At 49.3% G+C, this 21,077-nt stretch overlaps 2 protein-coding genes across 8 annotated transcripts in view; one reads left to right on the top strand and one right to left on the bottom strand.

Annotated features, from left to right (window-relative positions):
- The window catches only part of DDB2 (damage specific DNA binding protein 2), a 26,026-nt gene extending 11,128 nt beyond the window's left edge, over positions 1-14,898 (top strand). For 3 of the 4 annotated variants that reach the window (XM_025356108.1, XM_025356109.1, XM_025356107.1), the window contains 7 exons: positions 8,136-8,281; positions 9,889-9,988; positions 10,073-10,250; positions 10,583-10,725; positions 13,174-13,338; positions 13,492-13,537; positions 14,476-14,898. In XM_025356108.1, the coding sequence (XP_025211893.1) occupies positions 8,136-8,281; positions 9,889-9,988; positions 10,073-10,250; positions 10,583-10,725; positions 13,174-13,338; positions 13,492-13,537; positions 14,476-14,525 (828 nt within the window). In that variant the 3' untranslated portion in view covers positions 14,526-14,898. The remainder of the gene's footprint in view (positions 1-8,135; positions 8,282-9,888; positions 9,989-10,072; positions 10,251-10,582; positions 10,726-13,173; positions 13,339-13,491; positions 13,538-14,475) is intronic. The other variant, XM_025356111.1, reaches the window with a different exon arrangement.
- Positions 14,899-14,978: 80 nt separating this feature from the next.
- ACP2 (acid phosphatase 2, lysosomal) overlaps positions 14,979-21,077 on the bottom strand; it is a 10,238-nt gene continuing 4,139 nt past the window's right edge. For all 4 annotated transcript variants that reach the window (XM_025356112.1, XM_025356114.1, XM_025356113.1 and 1 more), the window contains 5 exons: positions 20,512-20,644; positions 19,096-19,178; positions 18,875-18,981; positions 18,581-18,756; positions 14,979-15,926 (listed from right to left, as the gene is read on the bottom strand). In XM_025356112.1, coding sequence (XP_025211897.1) covers positions 15,793-15,926; positions 18,581-18,756; positions 18,875-18,981; positions 19,096-19,178; positions 20,512-20,644 — 633 coding nt within the window. In that variant the 3' untranslated portion in view covers positions 14,979-15,792. The remainder of the gene's footprint in view (positions 15,927-18,580; positions 18,757-18,874; positions 18,982-19,095; positions 19,179-20,511; positions 20,645-21,077) is intronic.

The following is a 21,077-nucleotide window of genomic DNA, read 5'->3' as shown; positions in this document are numbered from 1 at the left end:
GGGCAACAGAGCGAGACTCCGTCTCAAAAAAAAAAAAAAAAAAAATTGTGGGCCGGGCTCAGTGTCTCACACCTGTAATCCCAGCACTTTGGGAGGCTGAGATGGACAGATCTCCATCCAACATGGTGAAACCCCATCTCTACTAAAAATACAAAAAAATTAGCTGGGCGTGGTGGTGGGTGCCTGTAATCCCAGCTACTTGGGAGGCTGAGGCAGGATAATCACTTGAACCCGGGAGGCAGAGGTTGCAGTGGCCCGAGATTATGCCACTGCACTCCAGCCTGGACAACAGAGCGAGACTCCATCTCTATTAAAAAAAAAACAACTGGTAGAAAACACGTAACGAAATTTACAACCTTGGCCGGGCGCGGTGGCTCAAGCCTGTAATCCCAGCACTTTGGGAGGCCGAGATGGGCGGATCACGAGGTCAGGAGATCGAGACCATCCTGGCTAACACGGTGAAACCCCGTCTCTACTAAGAAATACAAAAAATAGCCGGGCGAGGTGGCGGGCGCCTGTAGTCCCAGCTACTCGGGAGGCTGAGGCAGGAGAATGGCGTGAACCCGGGAGGCGGAGCTTGCAGTGAGCTGAGATCCGGCCACTGCACTCCAGCCTGGGCGACAGAGCGAGACTCCGTCTCAAAAAAAAAAAAAAAAAAAAAAAAAAAAAAGAAATTTACAACCTTAACCATTTTTAAGTATACAGTTTAGTAATGTTAACTATATTCACGTTGTACAACAGATCACTAGAACTTTTTTCTTATAAAATTGAAACTCTACACCCACTGAACAACAAGTCTCCACTTCTTCCTCCCCTTATCTCCTGGCAACCACAGTACTACTTTCTGTTTCTGTGAGTTTGACTACTTTAGATATCTCATCTAAGTGGAATCATACAGTATTTATCTTTTTGTGACAGGCTTATTTCCCTTAATACAGTTTTTTAAGATTCATCCATGTTGTAGCATGTGGTAGAATTTCCTTCTTCTTTAAGGCTGAATAATATTCCATCATTCGTGTGTACCACCTTTTGTTTATCTGTTTATTCACTGGCAGACACTTAGGTTGACTTCATCTTTTGGCTACTGTGAATAATGCTGCAGTGAATATGGGTGTGCAAATATCCCTTTGAGACCCCGACTTCAGTTCTTTGGGGCTAATGCCAGTAAGTAGGATTGCTTCATCAAATGGTAATTCTGTTGTTCATCTTTTGAGGAACCACCATACTGTTTTCCATACTGGCTATACCATCTCATGTTCCCATCAGCAGTGTACAAATGTTCCTACTTCCCCACTTCCTCACCAACATTTCTTTTCTTTTCTTTTCTTTTTTTTTTTTTTTTTTTTTTTTTTTTTTTTTTTTGAGATGGAGTCTCCCTCTGTCACCCAGGCTGGAATGCAGTGGCGTAGAATCAGCTTACTGCAACCTCTGCCTCCCGAGTTCAACTGATTCTCCTGACTCAGCCTCCAGAGTAGCTGAGATTATAGGCACACACCACCATGCCCAGCTAATTTTTGTATGTTCAGTAGAGATGGGTTTTGCCATGTTGGCCAGGCTGGTCTTGAACTCCTGACCTCAGGTGATTCACCTGCCTTGGCCTCCCAAATTGCTGGGATTACAGGCATGAGCCACCATGCTCAGCCTTTTCTGTTTTTTTGATAGTGGCCGTCCTAAGCGATGTGAGGTGATAGCAGTGTAGTTTCATTTGCATTTCTCAAATGATTAGTGATGTTGAGCATCTTTACGTGTGCTTCTTGGCCATTTGTATATTTTCTTTGAAGGAATGTTTATTCAAGTCCTTTGCCTTTTTTTTTTGTTTTTTTTTGAAACAGGGTCTTACTTGGTCACCTAGGCTGCAGTGCAGTGGCATGATCATAGCTCACTGCAGCTTCGAACTTCTGGGCTCCAGTCATCCTGCTGCCTTAGCCACTCTGGCTAAGACTGGGACTGCAGGTGCTTGCCACCATACCCTGCTAACTTTGTTTTGTTTTGTTTTTTTCGCTATCTCTTACAGAAAGGACCTACTAACTTAAAAAAATGTTTTTTTCCGTAGAGACTGGGTCTTGCTAGTCTCCCAGGCTGGTCTTGAACTCCTCTTTGCCTGCTTTTAGTTGGGTTATTTGTTGTTGTTTTGTAGGGGGTCTTTATATATTCTGGATATTAACCTCTTTTTTGTTTTTTTTTTTTGTTTTTTGAGATGGAGTTTCGCTCCTGTCGTGCAAGCTGGAGTGTAATGGCGCAATCTCCGCTCACTGCAATCTCCACCTCCCGGGTTCAAGCAATTCTCCTGCCTCAGCCTCCTGAGTAGCTGGGATTACAGGCATGAGCCACCATGCCCGGCTAATTTTTGTATTTTTAGTAGAGACAGGGTTTCACCATGTTGACCAGGCTGGTCTTAAACTCCTGACCTCAGATGATCCGCCCGCCTTGGCCTCCCAAAGTGCTGGGATTACAGGGGTGAGACACTGTGCCCGGCCATGATATTAACCTCTTATCAGATCTATGATTTGAAAATATCTTCTCCCACTTCATAGATTGCCTTTTCACTCTGTGGATTGTTTCTTTTGATGCCTGATTTTTTTTTTTTTTTTTAATTTTGAGATGGAGTTTCACTCTTGTTGCCCAGGCTGGAATGCAATGGCGTGATCTTGGCTCACTGCAACCTCCGCCTCCTGGGTTCAAGCAATTCTCCTGCCTCAGCCTCCCAAGAAGCTGGAATTACAGGCACCTACCAACATGCTAAGCTAGCCTGATTGATTTTTAATAGTGAACCAACCTTGCATTCTTGGAATAAGTTCATCCTGGACATGATGTATTTATCATTTTTAAATATTACTGGATTGAGTTGGCAAATATTTTAAGATCTTTGCATCTGTGTTCATGTGTAAAATTGGCCAAATCCTTGTCACATTTGTGTATCAAGATTATGCTCATTTCTGGCCGGGCGCGGTGGATCACTCCAGTAATTCCAGCACTTTGGGAGGCCAAGACGGGCGGGTCACAAGGTCAGGAGATGGAGACCATCCTGGCCAACATAGTGAAACCCAGTCTGTACTAAATATGCAAAAATTAACTGGGTGTGGTGGTGCACTCCTGTCATCCCAGCTACCTGGGAGGCTGAGGCAGGAGAATTGTTTGAACCCAGGAAGCAGAGGTTGCAGTGAGCCGAGATCACGCCACTGCATTCTAGCCTGGCAACAGAGTGAGGCTCCGTCTCAAAAAAAAAAAAAAAAAAAAAAAAAAAAGATTATGCTGATTTCTGAGAATTGCTTGAGCCCAGGAGGCGGAGGCTGTAGTAAGCCGAGATTGCACCACTGTGGTCCAGCCTGAGCAACAGAGCATGACTCTGTCTCAAAAAAAAAAAGATTATGCTGCCCTCATTAGCTTGGGAATGATTCCCTCATTTTCTAGTCTGTGGAGAGGGAGGATTTAAGATCAATATCTAGCTGGGTGCGGTGGCTCACTCCTGTAATCTCAGCACTTTGGGTGGCCAAAGTGGGCAGATCACCTGAGGTCAGGAGTTTGAGGCCAGCCTGGCCAACATGGCAAAACCCTGTCTCTACTAAGAATACACAAAAATTCACCGAGCATGGTAGCAGGTACCTGTAATCCCAGCTACTCGGGAAGCTAAGTCAGGAGAATTGCTTGAACCTAGGAGGCAGAGGTTGCCGTGAGCCAAGATTGTGTCACTGCACTCCAGCCTGGGCAACAGTGTGGGACTCTGTCTCAAAAAATAAATAAATAAAAATTAAAAAAAGAAAGATCAGTATCTCTTCCTCAGCCAGGTCTGGTGGCTCATGACTGTAATCCCAGCACTTTGGGAGGCCGAGGCAGGCAGATCACATGAGGTCAGGAGTTCGAGACCAGCCTGGCCAACATGATGAAACTCCGTCTCTACTAAAAATACAAAACTTAGTTAAGTGTGGTGGCGTGAGCCTGTAATCCCAGGTACTTGGGAGGCTGAGGCTAGAGAATTGCTTAAACCTGGGAGGCGGAGATTGCAGTGAGCTGAGATCGCACCATTGCACTCCAGCCTGGGCTAGAGTGAGGCTCCATCTCAAAAAAAAAAAAAAAAAAAAAAAAAAAATTCTTTCTTTCTATCTATCTATCTTCCTCTTTCATCATCATCTTTTTCCCTTCCTGAACAGTTCAAACCAAAAGTCATTAGGCAGGATCAAGCAAGATAGATGTTTATGTAGTGGGGAGGCTACAGTGCTGGAAGTACCAGATGCTGGGCCCCTGAAGCTGAGGTGGGTGTCAGTACAGGTGGCAGGTGGCAGCAGCTCAGTACATAGAGACTGGGCCCAAGCAAGATCAGAGGGGCATCCATGCAGGCAAGGGTGGAGAGTAGAGGAGGCCAGGCATGGAACAGTGAAGTGTGAAGCCGGGGTAAGGAGGCTGACCCACAGGGAGGTCTAGAGTGGGGTGGCGGAGTCAAGTGGGGTGAGCAGGGCTTTTGCATGGAGAGGGGACGGCAGTGGCACCTGATGTGGGCAAGGAAGTTGTGTCTGCGTGGTTGAGGGAGTGGAGAGAGAGGAGAGGCCAAGCATCCTAAGGAAGAAGACGTGCATTTGGGGGGTGTGTGGCAGCAATAGTGGAAGACTGGTTAAATACAAGGAGATTAATCAAATATGTAAGTATATTGAGTATAATGGGAACCACATTTTTCACTGTCAAAGAAGGGAATTATAAATATGGAAAGAGAGAAACTCGAATCAACTCTGTGGTGTTGAATTTGAATTGAAGACATTGATACGAAATTATGGTTTTCAGTATACAAAGTGAAGACAGTTGTGAAGCAATCTGATTGCAGATTCTCTTTACAGTTTTATTACCTTAATCTTTTATAAGTGTCTCACCCCGTGCTTAATTTGATGGCTCTTTTTTTTTTTTTTTTCCAATAGAGATAGGGTCTTGCTCTGCCGCCCAGGCTGGAATGCAGTGGTAGGATCATAGCTTACTGCAGCCTTGAACTCTTGGGCTCAAGTCATCATCCCGCCTCAGCCTCTCAAATAGCTATGAGCACAGGTGTGCACCATCACTCCCAGCTGATTTTTAATAATTTTGTATAGAGGCTGGACCCAGTGGGTCATGCCTGTAACAGGACTTTGGGACGCTGAGGTGGAAGGATTGCTTGAGCCCAGGAATTTGAGACCAGCCTGAGTTACATAGTGAGACCCGGTCTCTAAAAAAAATAAATAAATAATAAAAATTGGTGACACACACCTATAGCCCCAGCTACTTGGGAGGCTGAGGCGGCGGGAGGACTGCTTGAGCCCAGGAGGTTGGGGCTACACTGAGCCAGGATTGCACCACTGCATCAGGGTTTCGAACTCCTGGCCTTAAGCGATTCTCCTACCCCAGCGCCCCAAAATACTGGGATTATAGATGTGAGCTACTGTGCCCAGCCAATGGCTATTCTTTTTGCAACTCATTACCGAGTTCTCCCAAAGCTTTCAACACGGCTTTTGTAGAAGTAACAATGTCCTTTGTTTTTGCACGTATTTCATCAGTTTACATGCTTGATTAAATTTGGTATTAATTACAACAAAAGATGCAACTGGAATAAACAGATTTGAGAACAACTACAACCAACCCTTGGTTTGGTAAGCATAGAACTCAACTGGAGGGAGCAGAAGATTATCATACTACCAGCCAGCATTTGGCAGACTGTGAGCATTAGAATGACCGTGAGGTTAGAACGTTTTATAGCGGGAAGGGAACGTGCCAGTTAGTATGTTGCGATAGCTAAGTGATTGTTGCATAGAGGAACTTGTACAGTTCTATGAGGCTGGGATAGCTGCAGCATAAGGAAGAAGTGGAAAAGGTGGAGAAAGGCAGAGAAGTGGAGAAGTTTCCATCTTGGGGATGTAAAGTTCTTAAAACAATGCCTGACCGGGCACAGTGGCTCACGCCTGTAATCCCAGCACTTTGGGAGGCTGAGGCAGGCCAATCACCTGAGGTCGGGAGTTCGAGACCAGCCTGACCAACATGGTGAAACTCGTCTTTACTAAAAATACAAAAATTAGCCGGGTGTGATGGTACGGGCATGTAATCCCAGCTACTCAGGAGGCTGAGGCAGGAGGATTGCTTGAATCCAGGAGGTGGAGGCTGCAGTGAGCTGAGGTTGTGCCACCGCACTCCAGCCTGGGCGACAGAGCAAGACTCCATCTAAAAAAAAAAAAAAAAAAATCCCCCCAAAAAACAGTGCCTAATACATAGTAAGCAATTAATAAGGTTAAGCCATTGATATTATCATGATTACTTTCATCATAATTTTCTGGGATGACTGGAAGAATAGGAAGGGGCACAGATCTGACTCTTGCCCTCCTAACTCTGCCACTGCTCTGAGCTGAAGCTCTTCTAAACTGAGCACTGTGGGAATAGCAAATTAGGGCACATCCATAAAATGGAATAATACCTCCGCAATAAAATGAGATGAGCTGTTGGTAAAGCAAACTCGGATGAATCTCAGAGGCATGATGAGTGACATGAAACAAGACAGTCTCAAAAGGTTGCATACTGCCTAACTCATTTACATGACATTCTATTTTTAATTCTATTTTTAATTTAATTTAATTTTATTTTTAGAGACAGGATCTTGCTCTGTCACCCACGCTAGAGTGCAGTGATGCGATCACAACTCACTGCAGCCTCGACCTCCAGGGTTCCGTCATCCTCCCACCTCAGCCTTCTGAGGAGCTAGAACCACAGGCACCTACCACCATGCCTATATATATATATATATATGTGTGTGTGTGTGTGTGTGTGTGTGTGTGTGTGTGTGTATATATATATTTTTTTTTTGTAGAGATGGGGGTTCTCCCTATATTGCTCAGGCTGGTCTTGAACTCCTGGCCTCAAGCAGTCCCCCCGCCTCAGTCTCCCAGGTGGTGGGATTACTGTGCCTGGTCTATTGGACATTCTATGAGGGCAAAACAATAGTGATGGAGAACAGATCAGCCAGGGGCTGGGGGCGAGGGGAGGGTGTGATTGCAATGGGATAGCACAATGGAGTTTTTGGGCTGTTGCAAATGTTCTGCATTTTGATTTGGGTGGTGGTTATTTAAATCTATACATATGTTAAAATTCAGAGAACTGTATACCCCAAATTTGCTATATGTTAATTTAAAAAAAGAAAGTAAAAATAAAGCCTTAAGAAATGAAGGGAGGCCAGACTTAGTGGCTCACGCCTATAATCCCAGCACTTTGGGAGGCTGAGGCTGGCGGATCACCTGAGGTCAGGAGTTCAAGACCAGCCTGGCCAACATGGTGAAACCCTGTCTCTTCTAAAAATACAAAATTTAGCCATGCGTGGTGGTGGGTACCTGTAATCCCAGCTGCTTGGGAGGCTGAGGCAGGAGAATCGCTTGAACCTGGAAGGCAGAGGTTGCAATGAGCCGAGATCACGCCATTGCACTCCAGCCTGGGTGACAGAGTGGGACTCCATCTCAAAAAAAAAAAAAAAACAAAAAAAGGAAAGGGAGGGAGGGAGGGAGGAAGAAAGAGAAAGAAAGAAAGGAAGGAAAAGAAAAGAAGGGGCCAGGCAAAGTGGCTCATGCCTATAATCTTAGCACTTTGGGAAGCCACGGTAGGAGGATCACTTGAGCTCAGGAGTTCGAGACCAGCCTGGGCACCACAATGAGACCCTGTCTCTACCAACAATTTTTAAAAAATTAGCACTTGTAATGCCAGCACTTAGGGAGGCCGAGGTGGGCAGATCGCTTGAGCTCAAGAGTTCAAGACCAGCCTGGGCAACATGACAAAACCCCATCTTTAAAAAAAAAAAAAAAAAAATACAAAAATGAACTGGGCATGGTGTGTGCACCTGTAGTCCCAGCTACTTGGGAGGCTGAGGTGGGAGGATCGCTTGAGCCCGGGAGATTGAGGCTGCAGTGAGCCGTGTTCGTGCCACTGCACTTCAGCCTAAGTGACAGAGAAAGACCCTATTTCAAGGGAAAAGGAAAAGAAGTGAAGGCTCTGTGGAGAGCGTCCTAGTGTTTAGGTGTCCGAGCTGACCTGGCCCCACGCACTGCTCGTTGGTGCTTCCGTGACAGCGCAGCACGCGTGCCCAGGCCTGGTTCCTCACTGCCAGGCCCATCATCACTCACTGGCTTTTTCCTTCCTCGTGTTAGATTGGAGCTGGAGGGAGCATCACTGGGCTGAAGTTTAACCCTCTCAATACCAACCAGTTTTACGCCTCCTCAATGGAGGGAACAACTAGGCTGCAAGACTTTAAAGGCAACATTCTACGAGTTTTTGCCAGCTCAGACACCATCAAGTGAGTAGTTTAACTAGGCGGGGAAAGGGCTTCTAAGCTTAGGTGTAGTTCCGGCAAGAGCATCCAGATCCCATTTCCTCAACCCAACCTGGCACAGGGAAGAAAGGAAAGATGTCAGCCACCTTCCGCCCTTCTTTCTCTTTCTCAAACTGTTCCTTGGCCACCCTCACTTTGGTCCAGGTGGGTTACTGCTTTGGGAAGGTGTTCTGGAGCCTCAGCTCTTCTGTAAGTCATACCTGTATTAGACTAGACCTTGACCTTCACTAGATAAGCCAGCATGGCATAGGCCCAGAAAGCCACCTAGAGAATGGAGCAGCAGCTAAGAACTTGAGACTGAATTCCCTGCACTCGCTGTGGTGTAATGACCTGAGCCGTTCCTGGGTGCAAGCTTACATGGATGGAATCTTGTCCATAAAGTGCTCTGAACTTCCCAAGAGAAAGTGGCTGCAGAAATTACAGAATGCAACTGGGTGCGGTGGCTCATGCCTGTAATCCCAGCACTTTGGGAGGCCAAGGTGGGTGGATCACCTGAGGTCAGGAGTTCAAGACCAGCCTGGCCAACATGGTGAAACCCCATCTCTACTAACAATACAAAAAATGAGCCGGATGTGGTGGTAGGTGCCTGTAATTCCCAGCTACTTGGGAGGCTGAAGCAAGAGAGTAGCTTGAACCCAGGAGGCAGAGGTTGCAGTGAGCCGAGATTGTGCCACTGCACTCCAGCCTGGGCAACAAGAGTGAAATTCCATCTCCAAAAAAAAAAAAAAAAAAATTACAAAATACTCGTCACTTTGATTTCCAGCTAGAGCCGGGACTCTGACTGCTCCCTGAGGATTTAAGTGAGGGTGCTGGGGTGTAACTAGCATTGGATGGGATCCTGGGCTGTCCTGCAGGGATCAGGAGTGCATGCGCAATTCAGCAGGTGATTGGACAGACGAGGCTCCAGGCTCGTTTTCCGCAAGACATCTTCTTGCTTGAAGATATTCATAAGGGATGGCAAAAGTCAGTGTAGCATGGATTTGAGGGTTTGAGAGAAAAACTGAGCTGAGCTCCTCTGGCTGGTTAGCAGGATCCCTGAAGCACCCGCTAGTCAGCCTCCCAGTCCAGTGGTTTGAGGGACCAGAAGAGCTCCTGGTTGTGTGTTTTTCCCTCAGTGTTCAGAAGGGGGCAGAAGTGCCTTTCCAGCCAGCTCTGAGAAACAGAGCCAGGCAATCCCTGTTTGGCTTGTGTCTCCTTTGGCCCAAAGGGTGGAGAGTGAAAGGAGAGAGCAGTAAAGGAGGATTGCTTAGAACCCGGGGTGTGGGGGCGAGCGTGCCCTGAGGCTTGCTTTATGGTCTGAGCTTTGTCTGCTTCAGAGACTCTTAGGAGCTGGGGATCCTGGGCCCAGCAGTAACCGGACAGATTTCTGAGCCCCATTACCCCATTCCCTCTGTCTGGACGGTAGAGCAGTCTGAATGTTCCTCGCTAGGAATCCACGGCAAGACAGTTATTCATTCATTCAACAAATATTTATTGAATGCCCACTGTGGGTTAGTCACTGGAGCAGCAACAGTGAGTAAACAGGCCTATCTCTGTCCCCAAGAATCTTACAACAGAGTCTTTCCCTCCAGCATCTGGTTTTGTAGCCTGGATGTGTCCGCCAGTAGCCGAATGGTGGTCACAGGAGACAACGTGGGGAACGTGATCCTGCTGAACATGGACGGCAAAGAGGTGCGTTCTCCCAGGTCCTGCCTTTCCCTCCCTCATCCCCGCCTCGGTTCTGTGTCCCCACCTGAACCGAGCTCTTCTCTGCAGCTTTGGAATCTCAGAATGCACAAAAAGAAAGTGACGCATGTGGCCCTGAACCCATGCTGTGATTGGTTCCTGGCCACAGCCTCCGTAGATCAAACAGTGAAAATCTGGGACCTGCGCCAGGTTAGAGGGAAAGCCAGCTTCCTCTACTCGCTGCCGCACAGGCATCCTGTCAACGCAGGTGTGATATCCCAGACCTCATCTCTCCTGCAGACCCTGCCTATCTGACTACTGCTGGGGTGTTCCCTCAGCGTGGAAGCCACTACCACAAACCTTTACCCCTGATAGCGTCTGCCAAGCTGATGTCTGGGAACCTTTGTGGCTGTGGCTGTCCCCATCAACTGCTGAGTTTCCAGAATTTTGTTGTTGTTCATAGCCCAGATTCACCTCTTCCTTTCCGCTCCTGTCTAGAGAGGAGTGGTAGGGAGGGTACCCCTGCAGGAGAAGGCCTGCAAGGCCAGGACCACAGGGGGCTCGTGGTTCCTTCAGCTCAGGGGCTTTTCACTTTGCCAGCTTGTTTCAGTCCCGATGGAGCCCGGCTCCTGACCACGGACCAGAAGAGCGAGATCCGAATTTACTCTGCTTCCCAGTGGGACTGCCCCCTGGGCCTGATCCCGCACCCTCACCGTCACTTCCAGCACCTCACACCCATCAAGGTGAGTGGCGGAGGGAAGGAGCTCCCAGAAGGAAGCTGTGATCATGAGGCTGGAGCAGGTCTGCCCACGGTGGGGAAGGGCTGATGTGGTAAGCCTGCCACCCCAGATCGCTCCTGGCCCAAGCACAGAGCATCTCTTACCCTTTGGCTCTCTCTCTTCCTTTTATCCCACTTCTGCCATTCCATATGGTTGAGTTTTCTTTCTGTCTCTCTGATAAAGTATTTTTCTGAGTTTTTTCAGCCCAGCTCTGATCTCACGGTGAGCATTTTCTAAGATCCTGACCCTCTGTTCTGTCTTCTCAGCTTCAGTTACCTGTGTACAGTTGACCCACAAACCTTTACCTTTGATTTATTTATTTATTTTTTTTAAGGCAGGGTCTCGCTCTGTCACCCAGCTGGGAGTATAGTGGGGCAATCATCGTTCATTGCAGCCTTGATCTCCCAGGCTCAAGCAATCCTCCTGCCTCATTGTTTTGTTTTTGTGTTTCTTTTTTGCTTTTTGTTTTTTAAAGACAGCGTATTCCTCTGTTACCCAGGCTGGTCCTTTTTTTTTTTTTCTTTCTTGAAACAGGGTCTTGCTCTGTCACCCAGGCTGGAGTGCAGTGGCACAAACATAGCTCACTGCAGCCTCAACCTCCTGGGTTCAAGCAATCCTTCCATCTTAGCCTCGGGAGTAGATTGGACTACAGGTGTGTGCCACCACATCCAGCTAATTTTATTTTTTGTAGAGATGGGGTTTTGCCATGTTGCCCAAGCTGTTCTCGAACTCCTAGGTTGAAGCTATCCTCCCGCCTTGGCCTCCCAAAGTGCTGGGATTACAGGCATGAGCCACCACGCCTGGCAACTTTGCCTTCTTAGTTTGTCTTGCAGGTTTCTGTGCTTCTAATAATAAAAATAAGTCTTTTATTTTCCCACCTTTTCGCAGGGTCTTGTTAATAGCTTCTCTATCCTTAGTCCCCAAGACTAATGGCTTTCAAGTCCTTTGATGCCTTCTTGCCTGAGCCCCCATGCAGCCTGAGCTCTGCTAGTTCTGCGTCCTTTTCCAAAACTACAGATCCTCTTCAGATCTTCAGGTTTTATGCCTGTACTTCTCTGGTCAGTTCAGCCTAGTGGTGGAGAGCACCAGTTTCCAGCAGCCAGACCCCCCGGGTTAGAATCCTTGGGCAAATTATTTATATTTTGGATCTGTTTCCTCATCTGCAAAAAGGGAATACTAGTCTCTAACTGATAGGGTTGTTGTGACGATGAGTCAGTATACTTAAAGCACTTGGCCCCATGCCCAGCACCTGGTAAGTATTGGTAAGTACTCAATAAATGATGATTGAATATTGAGTGGCCCCCATGTACCTCAATCACATCCAAGCTCTTAATAAATAATGTCAAGAATCCTTCCCCAATTGGTGTTCCTGTTAATCCATCAGTGTTCCTAATAATCCATCTGTCCCCATGTCCCAGTTTGTATCTAGCCAGGTGTCATAAGTCATTACAGCTTCCTGTGATTTGTGACTTACTTCTAAGCCTTTGCATGTACTAGTTCTTCCTTCCTGCTAACCATGTCTTTCCTCCTTCAAAACTTCCTTGAGAAGTTTAATTAGGAAAATCCCATCCAATTTTGTCATTTTAGTAACTGCCAGATTTGTTTTCAGTGGGGTGATCTGGGGAACGTGGGTTTCCTTCTCTTTTTTAGCCAGTAGCAATTCTATACTCAACTCTTAGTAATTCATGCTGACGGAGGCGGGATGATAGTGGGGTTCCTCCAGAACTGAAGTCCTGTTAGGTTTTGGTCATCAGAGGCTTCTTTTGCTTTGTTGTAGGCTGACCTCTTAGGCTAATATCTGGGTCAGGCTGAGGTGAAAACGTTTATCAGTTAGCATGATCTTAGGAAATGCAAGTGAGGGAGAAGGCCTGAAGCTGCCCTAAGGGCCAGGGAGGCCAGCTAGGGATTAAAAATGTGCAATGGCAGAGGCAAACACAACCAAAAACCATTCTTGTCGTTTTCTGTAAGACTTACCTCCATTATTAGGTTGGCTTGTTACTGGCAAATAATACCTTTTTTTTTTCCCCCTTTGAGACAGAGTCTTGCTCTGTCCCCTAGGCTGGAGTGCAGTGGCATCATCTTGGCTCACTGCAACCTCCGCCTCCCAGATTCAAGTGATTCCCCTGCCTCAGCCTCCCGAGTAGCTGGAACTACAGGCATGTGCCACCACGCCCAGCTAATTTTTTTTTGGTATTTTTAGTAGAGACAGGGTTTCACCATGTTAGTCAGGATGGTCTCGATCACCTGACCTCGTGATCCGCCCACCTCGGCCTCCCAAAGTGTTGAGATTACAGGCGTGAGCCACCGCGCTCGGCCCAAAGAATACTTTTGATGTCCCTCTTTGTTGATGTTTGATGTCCCTCTTGGTCATGTTCTGCGTTTACTCTCATGACCGGCCTCTCCACCTCCTAGGCAGCCTGGCATCCTCGCTACAACCTCATTGTCGTAGGCCGATACCCAGATCCTAATTTCAAAAGTTGTACCCCCTATGAAATGAGGACGATCGATGTGTTTGATGGAAACTCAGGGAAGATGATGTGTCAGCTCTATGACCCAGAATCTTCTGGCATCAGTTCGGTGAGGCTTGGGCCCTCAAATAATGATGGGAGGAAGCAGGGATTCAACCTACCTTATTGACCAAAAATGACCAGAAATTAGGTTTTGTGTGCCCTTCTATGTCTCTGCTAATACCTTCACCCTTTCCTTGTGTTGACACTCTTGTCTCTGCAGCTCAATGAGTTCAATCCCATGGGGGACACGCTGGCCTCTGCAATGGGTGAGTAGGAAGAGGATGTATCTGACTTGCCGAGCCCAATCCTACTTCCCAAGGTTCAGTGCGGGCCAGCCTCAGCCCTGCCCTGCCACATTCACCCCAGCGCAGTGGCCCGCGAAGATGATGGCTGGAAGACAGTGGTCTCTTTAGCCGAGGCCCTCCATGCCTCTGGCTTTGTCTTGGTCATGCAATGCCTGGCTACTGTCCAGTTTCCTAATGTTTCTTTCTTTCTTTCTTTCTTTTTTTTTTTTTGAGACGGGGTTTCACTCTTATGGCCCAGACCGGAGTGCAATGGCATGGTCTTGACTCACTGCAACCTCCGCCTCTCGGGTACAAGAGATTCTCCTGCCTCAGCCTCCCGAGTAGCTGGGATTACAGGTGCCTGCTACCACGTCCAGCTAATTTTTTTCATATTTTTAGTAGAGACAGGCTTTTACCATGTTGGCCAGGCTGGTCTCAAACTCCTGACCTCAGGTGATCCGTCCGGCTTGGCCTCCCAAAGTGCTGGGATTACAGGCGTGAGCCATCATGCCGGCCAGTTTCCTAGTATTCCTTTTTTTTTTTTTGAGATGGAGTCTCGCTGTGTCCCCCCAGGCTGGAGTGCAGTGGCACGATCTTGGCTCAGTGCAAACTCCGCCTCCTGGGTTCACGCCATTCTCCTGCCTCAACCTCCCGAGTAGCTGGGACTACAGGTGCCCGCTACCAAGCCCAGCTAATTTTTTGTATTTTTAGTAGAGATGGGGTTTCACCGTGTTAGCCAGGATGATCTCGATCTCCTGACCTCACGATCCGCCCGCCTTGGCCTCCCAAAGTGCTGGGATTAGCCACTGTGCCTGGCCTTCCTAGTATTTCTTTACCAAATCCTAGGTTTGCAGGCCAGCCCCAGGCTCTGAGAGACTGGTAACGGAAAGTGGAAGTCAGACTGGTCTCATTCCTCCTAGGTTACCACATTCTCATCTGGAGCCAGGAGGAAGCCAGGACCCGGAAATGAGAGACACTAAAGAAGGTGTGGGCCAGACAAGGCCTTGGAGCCCACACATGGGATCAAGTCCTGCGAGCAGAGGTGGCGATTTGTTAAAGGGCCAAAAGTATCCACGGCTAGGGTTGGAGCAGAGGTGCTGGGAGCTGGGGCACTGTGGGACTGGGACACTTTCGTGTCAATGCTCTGGACCTACCTCCAGAGACTGCTCCAGAGTTGGTGACGCAGCTGCCCCAAGGGCCCCTCTGTATCTAGCCTGGAACCAAGGTTATCTTGGAACTAAATGACTTTTCTCCTCCTCTCAGTGGGTGGTAGCGGAGGGATCAAGCAGTTACTTGATTTCTGCTCACTTTTGATATGGCCAATAAAACCATACCCGACTCAGCTTTTGTGTGGATCTTCCAGAAGTGACCTGGTCAGAGAGCTTCTTGCGTCTCAGAAATGAAAAGGCACAGGAAACAGCACTATCAGTCCAATAGGAAACAACACTATTCATTCTCTGGGAGCTGCCCCAGCCCTATTCTGGGCCACAGTCTACAACTTTCTTTTCCAGCTCACAACCTGCATGTACCTCAGGTCCCTGGAGACCCCAGCCCAGCTGAGGGACAGCAGTTTCCTGATTCCATGTGACAAGCAACTCCCCTCCCACCACTCCCCACTCCCTCCCAAGTACAGACACCCTTCCGTCCTGCTCCAGTTAAAGGGGTGACAAAGGTTCCTGAAGCATTCTGTCTGAGTCTAACGGTGGCTCTAGCCAGACACAGGGAAATGTGGCTGGCTGGCTGTTGGGTGATCCAGTTCTTTGGGAGCCAATGTTTGTACCCCTGGTATTTGCTGTTTTTCTCACTAAAATAAGCACTGAGAGGCAAGACCGTGTCCTCTGAGCTATTTGCCAAAGACTCCAGGCTGGAGGAAAAAGAACGGGGCTTGATAGAAGCGCAAGGTGGATCCAGCACCAACTCTGCCGTTTTCTAATCCTAGGTCCTGAGTGAACACTGATGGCCAGTTTACATCTCAGGTGTGTAGGGAGCGTGGAGGAGGCAAATCCTGTTTGGAGAAAGCCAGTGTCCAACACAGCACTTGGTAAACATCAGGCATGGGAATGCTGAGTGACAGGCACCACGGGCCACGCTGAGCCCCACTCGCTCATCTGGCTGGGGTCATCAGAGGGAGGCCCAACCCAGGATCTCCCATCCATGGGCTGGGGAGCAGCAACAGTCAGGAGCGAGGGCCCAGCCCACCTCCCCTAGGAGGCGGAGGGAAGCGGGCTGAGTGGTTGTCAGGCATGGTCCTCCCCATCTGCGACGTGGCGGTAGCCAGGAGGCTGGGCCTGCATCCGGAAGAGGACGGTGAGGAGCAGCACTATGAGGAGGAAGAGGATGGAGCCACATACAGCCAAGGCCACGATCACTTCTGGGCATGGGGGAGGCAAGAGAAAGGTCATGTCAGTGTTCCATCATATGCCAGGTACTGTTCTGACATATAGGAGATACACAGAGGTGGCCAAGACAGAGTCCCTGCTCTCATGGAGTTTACGTGCTAGGAGAGGGGATGTAATAAATAAGCAAATGGGCTGGTCACAGTGGCTCATGCCTATAGTCCCAGCACTTTGGAAGGCTGAGACGGGCAGATCACCTGAGGTCAGGAGTTTGAGACCAGCCTGGCTATCATGGTGAAAACCCATCGTTACTAAATAAAGTTGGCCGGGCGCAGTGGCTCACACCTGTAATCCCAGCACTTGGGGAGGCCGAGGTGAGCAGACCACCTGAGGTCAGCAGTTCAAGACCAGCCTGGCCAACATGGTGAAATGCCATCTCTACTAAAAATACAAAAAATTAGCCGGGCGTAGTGATGCGCGTGTGTAATCCCAGCTACTCAGGAGGCTGAGGCAGAGTAATTGCTTGAACCCGGGAGGCAGAGGTTGCAGTGAGCTGAGATCGTGCCATTGCACCCTAGCTTGGACAACAAGAGCGAAACTCCATCTCAAAAAAATAAAAAATACATAAAAGCTGGGCGTGGTGGTACACGCCTGTAGTCCCAGGTACTCAGGAGGATGAGGCGGGAGAATTGCTTGAACCTGGGAGGCGGAGGCGGAGGCTGCGGTGAACCGAGATCACACCACTGCACTCCAGCCTGGGCGACAGAATGAGACACTGTCTCAAAAAAAAAAAGAGTTAGGAGTGACAGGTCAGTGATGAATGTGATACAGAGAGACAAAGCAAAGTAGGTCAGCAGGGAAGGCATCGTTGAGGAAGTGAGAAGTTTAACAGAGACCTGGAGTCAATGAGTGACATACAATGATCTGAGAAGAGTGTCATGGGGCAGAGGACAGGAAGGAAGGGCAAAAGGCCCAAATGTGGGGATAAGCCTGGCATGTGCTAGGATCATCAGGAAAGTCAGTCTCACCAGAGCAGAGTAAGCAAAGGGCATGTAGGAGATGGGGCAGGAGACCAGATGGAGTAGGGCCTGGAAGGCCATGGTGAAGAACTTGGATTTTATTCTACATGTGATGGGAAGCCATTGGAAAATTCTGAGAGGACAGTAGTGTGAACTGGTTTAACAGTTAACTCAGTTGGCCACAGTGGCTCATGCCTGTAATCCCAGCACTTTGGGAGACTAAGGTGGGCGGATCACCTGAGGTCCGGAGTTTGAAACCAGCCTGACCAACATGGAGAAACCTCGTCTCTACTGAAAAGACAAAATCAGCTGGGCGTGGTGATGCATGCCTGTCATCCCAGGTACTCAGGAGGCTGAGGCAGGAGAATCGCTTGAACCCGGGAGGCGGAGGTTGCAGTGAGCCGAGATTGCGCCATTGCACTCCAGCCTGGGTGACAAGAGCAAAACTCCATCTCAAAAAAATAAAAAAAGTTAACTCTGCTGTGCTGAAAGACTGGTAGGGACAAGAATAGAACCAGAAAGAACTAGGAAACTTCAGTCGGTCGGCAAAAGCTGACAGTAGATTGGACTGTGGAGGCAAGAGCACGTATTAATATTTGAAAGGTTGAGCTGATCTGGCAGTGGGCTGGATGAGGGGTATGAGAAACGGTATGCAGAATGACTCCAAGGGCTATACTGTGCCACTAGGCGACTCGTGGCATTGACTGAAACAAGGAAGCCTGGAAAAAAAGCAGCTTTGGAAGGAAAAGCATCTGGTTTAAGACATTGCAACTTTGAGATGCCTTACTTAACGTGCACATAGAGACCTCAAGTCGGCAGCTGGATATGAATCTAGCTCAGAGAAGAGGTGGTGAATCTGTGAGTCAGGGCGTAAGGACAGAAGTGAGCATGGAGATGGGCATAAAGTCATAAGGCTGCAGAAGATCACTTGGGAGTGTGCACAGATGGGGAAAGCGCCAGGGATGAGTCCTGGGTCATCCGTTCTTTAGTGAGGAAGGGACAACTAAAGTCAGGAGAAGCCAAGAAAGTGTTTCAGGAAGGGGTGGCCAATTATGTAATGCTGCTGAGAGGTGAGAGAAGCTAAGAATTGGTCACTGGCTTTGGTAAGAGGAGGTCACTGGTCACCAGACAAGTGTGGCTTCAGAGTAGTGGAAGGTGACACAAGACTGTCTAATGTGAGTCTAAGAGATCAGGCGGTGAGGAAGCAGAGCCAGAGTCTAGGCAGCTCTTTCGAGGATTCCATTCTGAGAGGGAAGAGGCTGGTGGCTGGGGAAGAGGTGGCTCTCAGAGGTCATGGATGGGCTTTTGGGAGGGAAGTGATCCAGTAGGGAAGCAGAGGTGTCAGAGCTCCTTGCAGAGGTGAGGAGAGAGAACCTGAGCGCGGGTGGAGAGGCCATCCTAAGCAGTGGCTTCCCCAGCAAGTAAGCTGGTGGAGCTGGTGGTGGAAGAACGAGCCGATTCTCTCCTGGCTCTTATTTTCTCGGTGATACAAGTGAGACATCACCTGAGGGTGAGAAGTGGGGAGAAGGTATAAAGTGGTCTGGGATCGGGGAGGGAACTCCTAGCAAATGCAGTCAGATGACTGGGAGTGCGACAGTTCTTGAGATTTGAGGATGTGAACTGCAGGTTGGTCTGGGGCATGACTAGCAAGGAGTCTGGTGACAGCTCACCTGTGTCTGCAGGACCGCTTGCCAGCTGGCACTCCTGCTGCCAGTCCTTGGGCACGACGGGCTCCGTGAGGTGAAGGAAGTCCTGCAGTGGGCAGCGGTGAGGGCAGCCAGGCAGGCTGAGCGGCCAGGGGGCCTTGTCACTCTCGTTCCGAAAGTACATCTCCACTGAGAAATTCCTAAGGGTCGACAGGAGGCAACATGGGAGCTGCCCAGCCTGCCTGTCATGGGGTCCTTGGGCTGCCCCGAGCCACCTCCTGAGGGCCCTCTCCAGAGGACACTGCTAGCTCCACTCACCCAGAATCTTCCTGGTACAGTTCAAATATGTGGCAGGAGGCGTAGGGGGCTTGTTCGCCATTGTAGACGTCCAGTGCCATTTGCAGGGCAACCAGGGTAGTGTCGTGCTGTGGGGGAGAGGGGCTCCCCGTCAGCATTGTTCCCCACACCCGCAGGAACTGAACAGAGAAGAAATCCAGCTCCTTGCCTGACACAGCACGCTAGGGAGCGCAGGCACTCACCGCGGAGTAAACCAGCAGCTTGGGGAGCTGGGAGGTGGTCGCCATTAGGGTCAGGTTCTTCCTTATCTGAGCCAGCAGGACTCCTGAAGGAGAAAAGTCCCCGGTGTTGCCAGCTACAGCCACCCCTGCCTTCTAATTCCACCTATCTGTCCTCCTTTCACCCTCTGCCAGGCCTGGGCCTCATCCCCTACACGGAGAACTCTTTAGTGTCATAGGGACCGTGTAAGAACTCTGTGGCACCCCTCCTCTCTAAGAACTGTCAAATGTATAGAAGGAAGCAAGACAAAACAAGGTATTTGCCTATATTTCAACACGGATGTAGAAACCTGCCTGTGTTTACAGAAGCACTTCAGTTTGAAACAAATGTAAACGTAAGATTGCTTCAGAGTACACAGTGGGTGGATCCATGCCCGGGTAACTACCATATGCTCTGAAAACTGAGATGTCAAAAAGGTGTGACAGCCGGCAAGCCTTTAGGTGCTCAAATGAGGAAGCTGGCATGTGTATTACTCTCAGCCTTCTCAAAATGGCCCCCACTGGTTCTCTTGGGGCAGCTATTCATTTAGGAGAGGGAGGGTCTTCTGATGTGGGCGAAACTTAAGAACATGAATGGCAGGGCTGGGCGTGATGGCTCAGGTGTGTAATCCCAGCACTTTGGAAGGCTGAGGCGGGCAGATCACCAGAGGTCAGGAGTTCGAGACCAGCCTGGCCAACATAGTGAAACCCTGTCTCTACTAAAAATACAAAAAGTAGCTGGGCGTGGTGGCAGGCACCTGTAGTCCCAGCTACTTAGGAGGCTGAGGCAGGAGAATCACTTGAACCTGGGAGGTGGAGGTTGTAATGAGCCAAGATCGTGCCACTGTACTACAGCCTAGGTGACAGAGCGAGACTCTGTCTCAAAATAAATAGGCTGGGTACGGCGGCTCATGCCTGTAATCCCAGCACTTTGGGAGGCCGAGGTGGGTGGATCACCTGAGGTCAGGAGTTCGAGACCAGCCTGGCCAACATGGTGAAACCCCATTTCTACTAAAAATACAAAAATTATCCAGGCATGGTGGCATGTGCCTGTAATCCTAGCTCCTCAGAAGGCTGAGGTAGGAGAATCGCTTGGACCCAGGAGGCAGAGGTTGTAGTGAGCCAAGATCGAGCCATTGCACTCCAGCCTGGGTGACAAAAGGGAAACTCCATCCCCCCGAAAAATAAATAAATAAACAATTTCTTTTAAAAAGAATAGGATGGCAGAAAAGGAAGAGAGCTGGGGAAATTTGGTGACTAGCGGCATGAGGAGGGGAATTTGGTTCTGAAAGAGCAGGGAGTGTTTCAGTAGACAGGGAAGTGTGTAAGAAGCCCCCACAGCAGATTTTTAACGCCTTAGGGTCCTGAGGAGTGGAGTGACATGCTGTCTTTGTCACTCACCCCCCTGAAGCCGGGCCTTCTCCGCCTGCTGGTAGATTCCGAAGAGGAAGCGGAAGCTGAAGTCCTTTAGCCGGCTGAGACGCTGCATGGTTTGGGGTGAGGCCCAGGGCGGCAGGTGCAGCCCGTGCGTTTGCTGTATATCGCAGCGGGCAGGTTAGCGCCCCAGGCCTAGGCCAGCCTCTCCAGGGGGCAGCTCTCTTCCCCAGTGGGAAGGTGCCTGTGTGTGTGAGGGAGGGAGAGGAGACAGAGGCAGAGGGGCTGGAACTAGGAGACATGGCAGACGGTGTGGATGCTGCAGGGCACAGGAAAGGAAGCTCAGGCACAAAAAGTGAGACTCAGCAGAAAGGAGCTTTGGGTGGAGAGCAGCAGGGACTGCTGACAATTAATAAACCATTTCCCACTCTGAGGATCTCTGTCACCCGTGAGGGAAGTTCCCGTGTTTCACAAGCACAACCTCCCTGGACCTCCCCAGGGGCGTGACGGTATCAGGCACTGTGTTCTACCGTCCTGGTGACCTGGGCCTGCTGAGGGGAAAAAGAGTGATCACAGTGGGCACTCTAGTGGGC

This window comes from Theropithecus gelada, chromosome 14, assembly GCF_003255815.1.
Source record: "Theropithecus gelada isolate Dixy chromosome 14, Tgel_1.0, whole genome shotgun sequence".
NCBI classification, from domain to species: Eukaryota; Metazoa; Chordata; class Mammalia; order Primates; family Cercopithecidae; genus Theropithecus; species Theropithecus gelada.
This window is presented reverse-complemented; position numbering and strand designations above follow the sequence as displayed.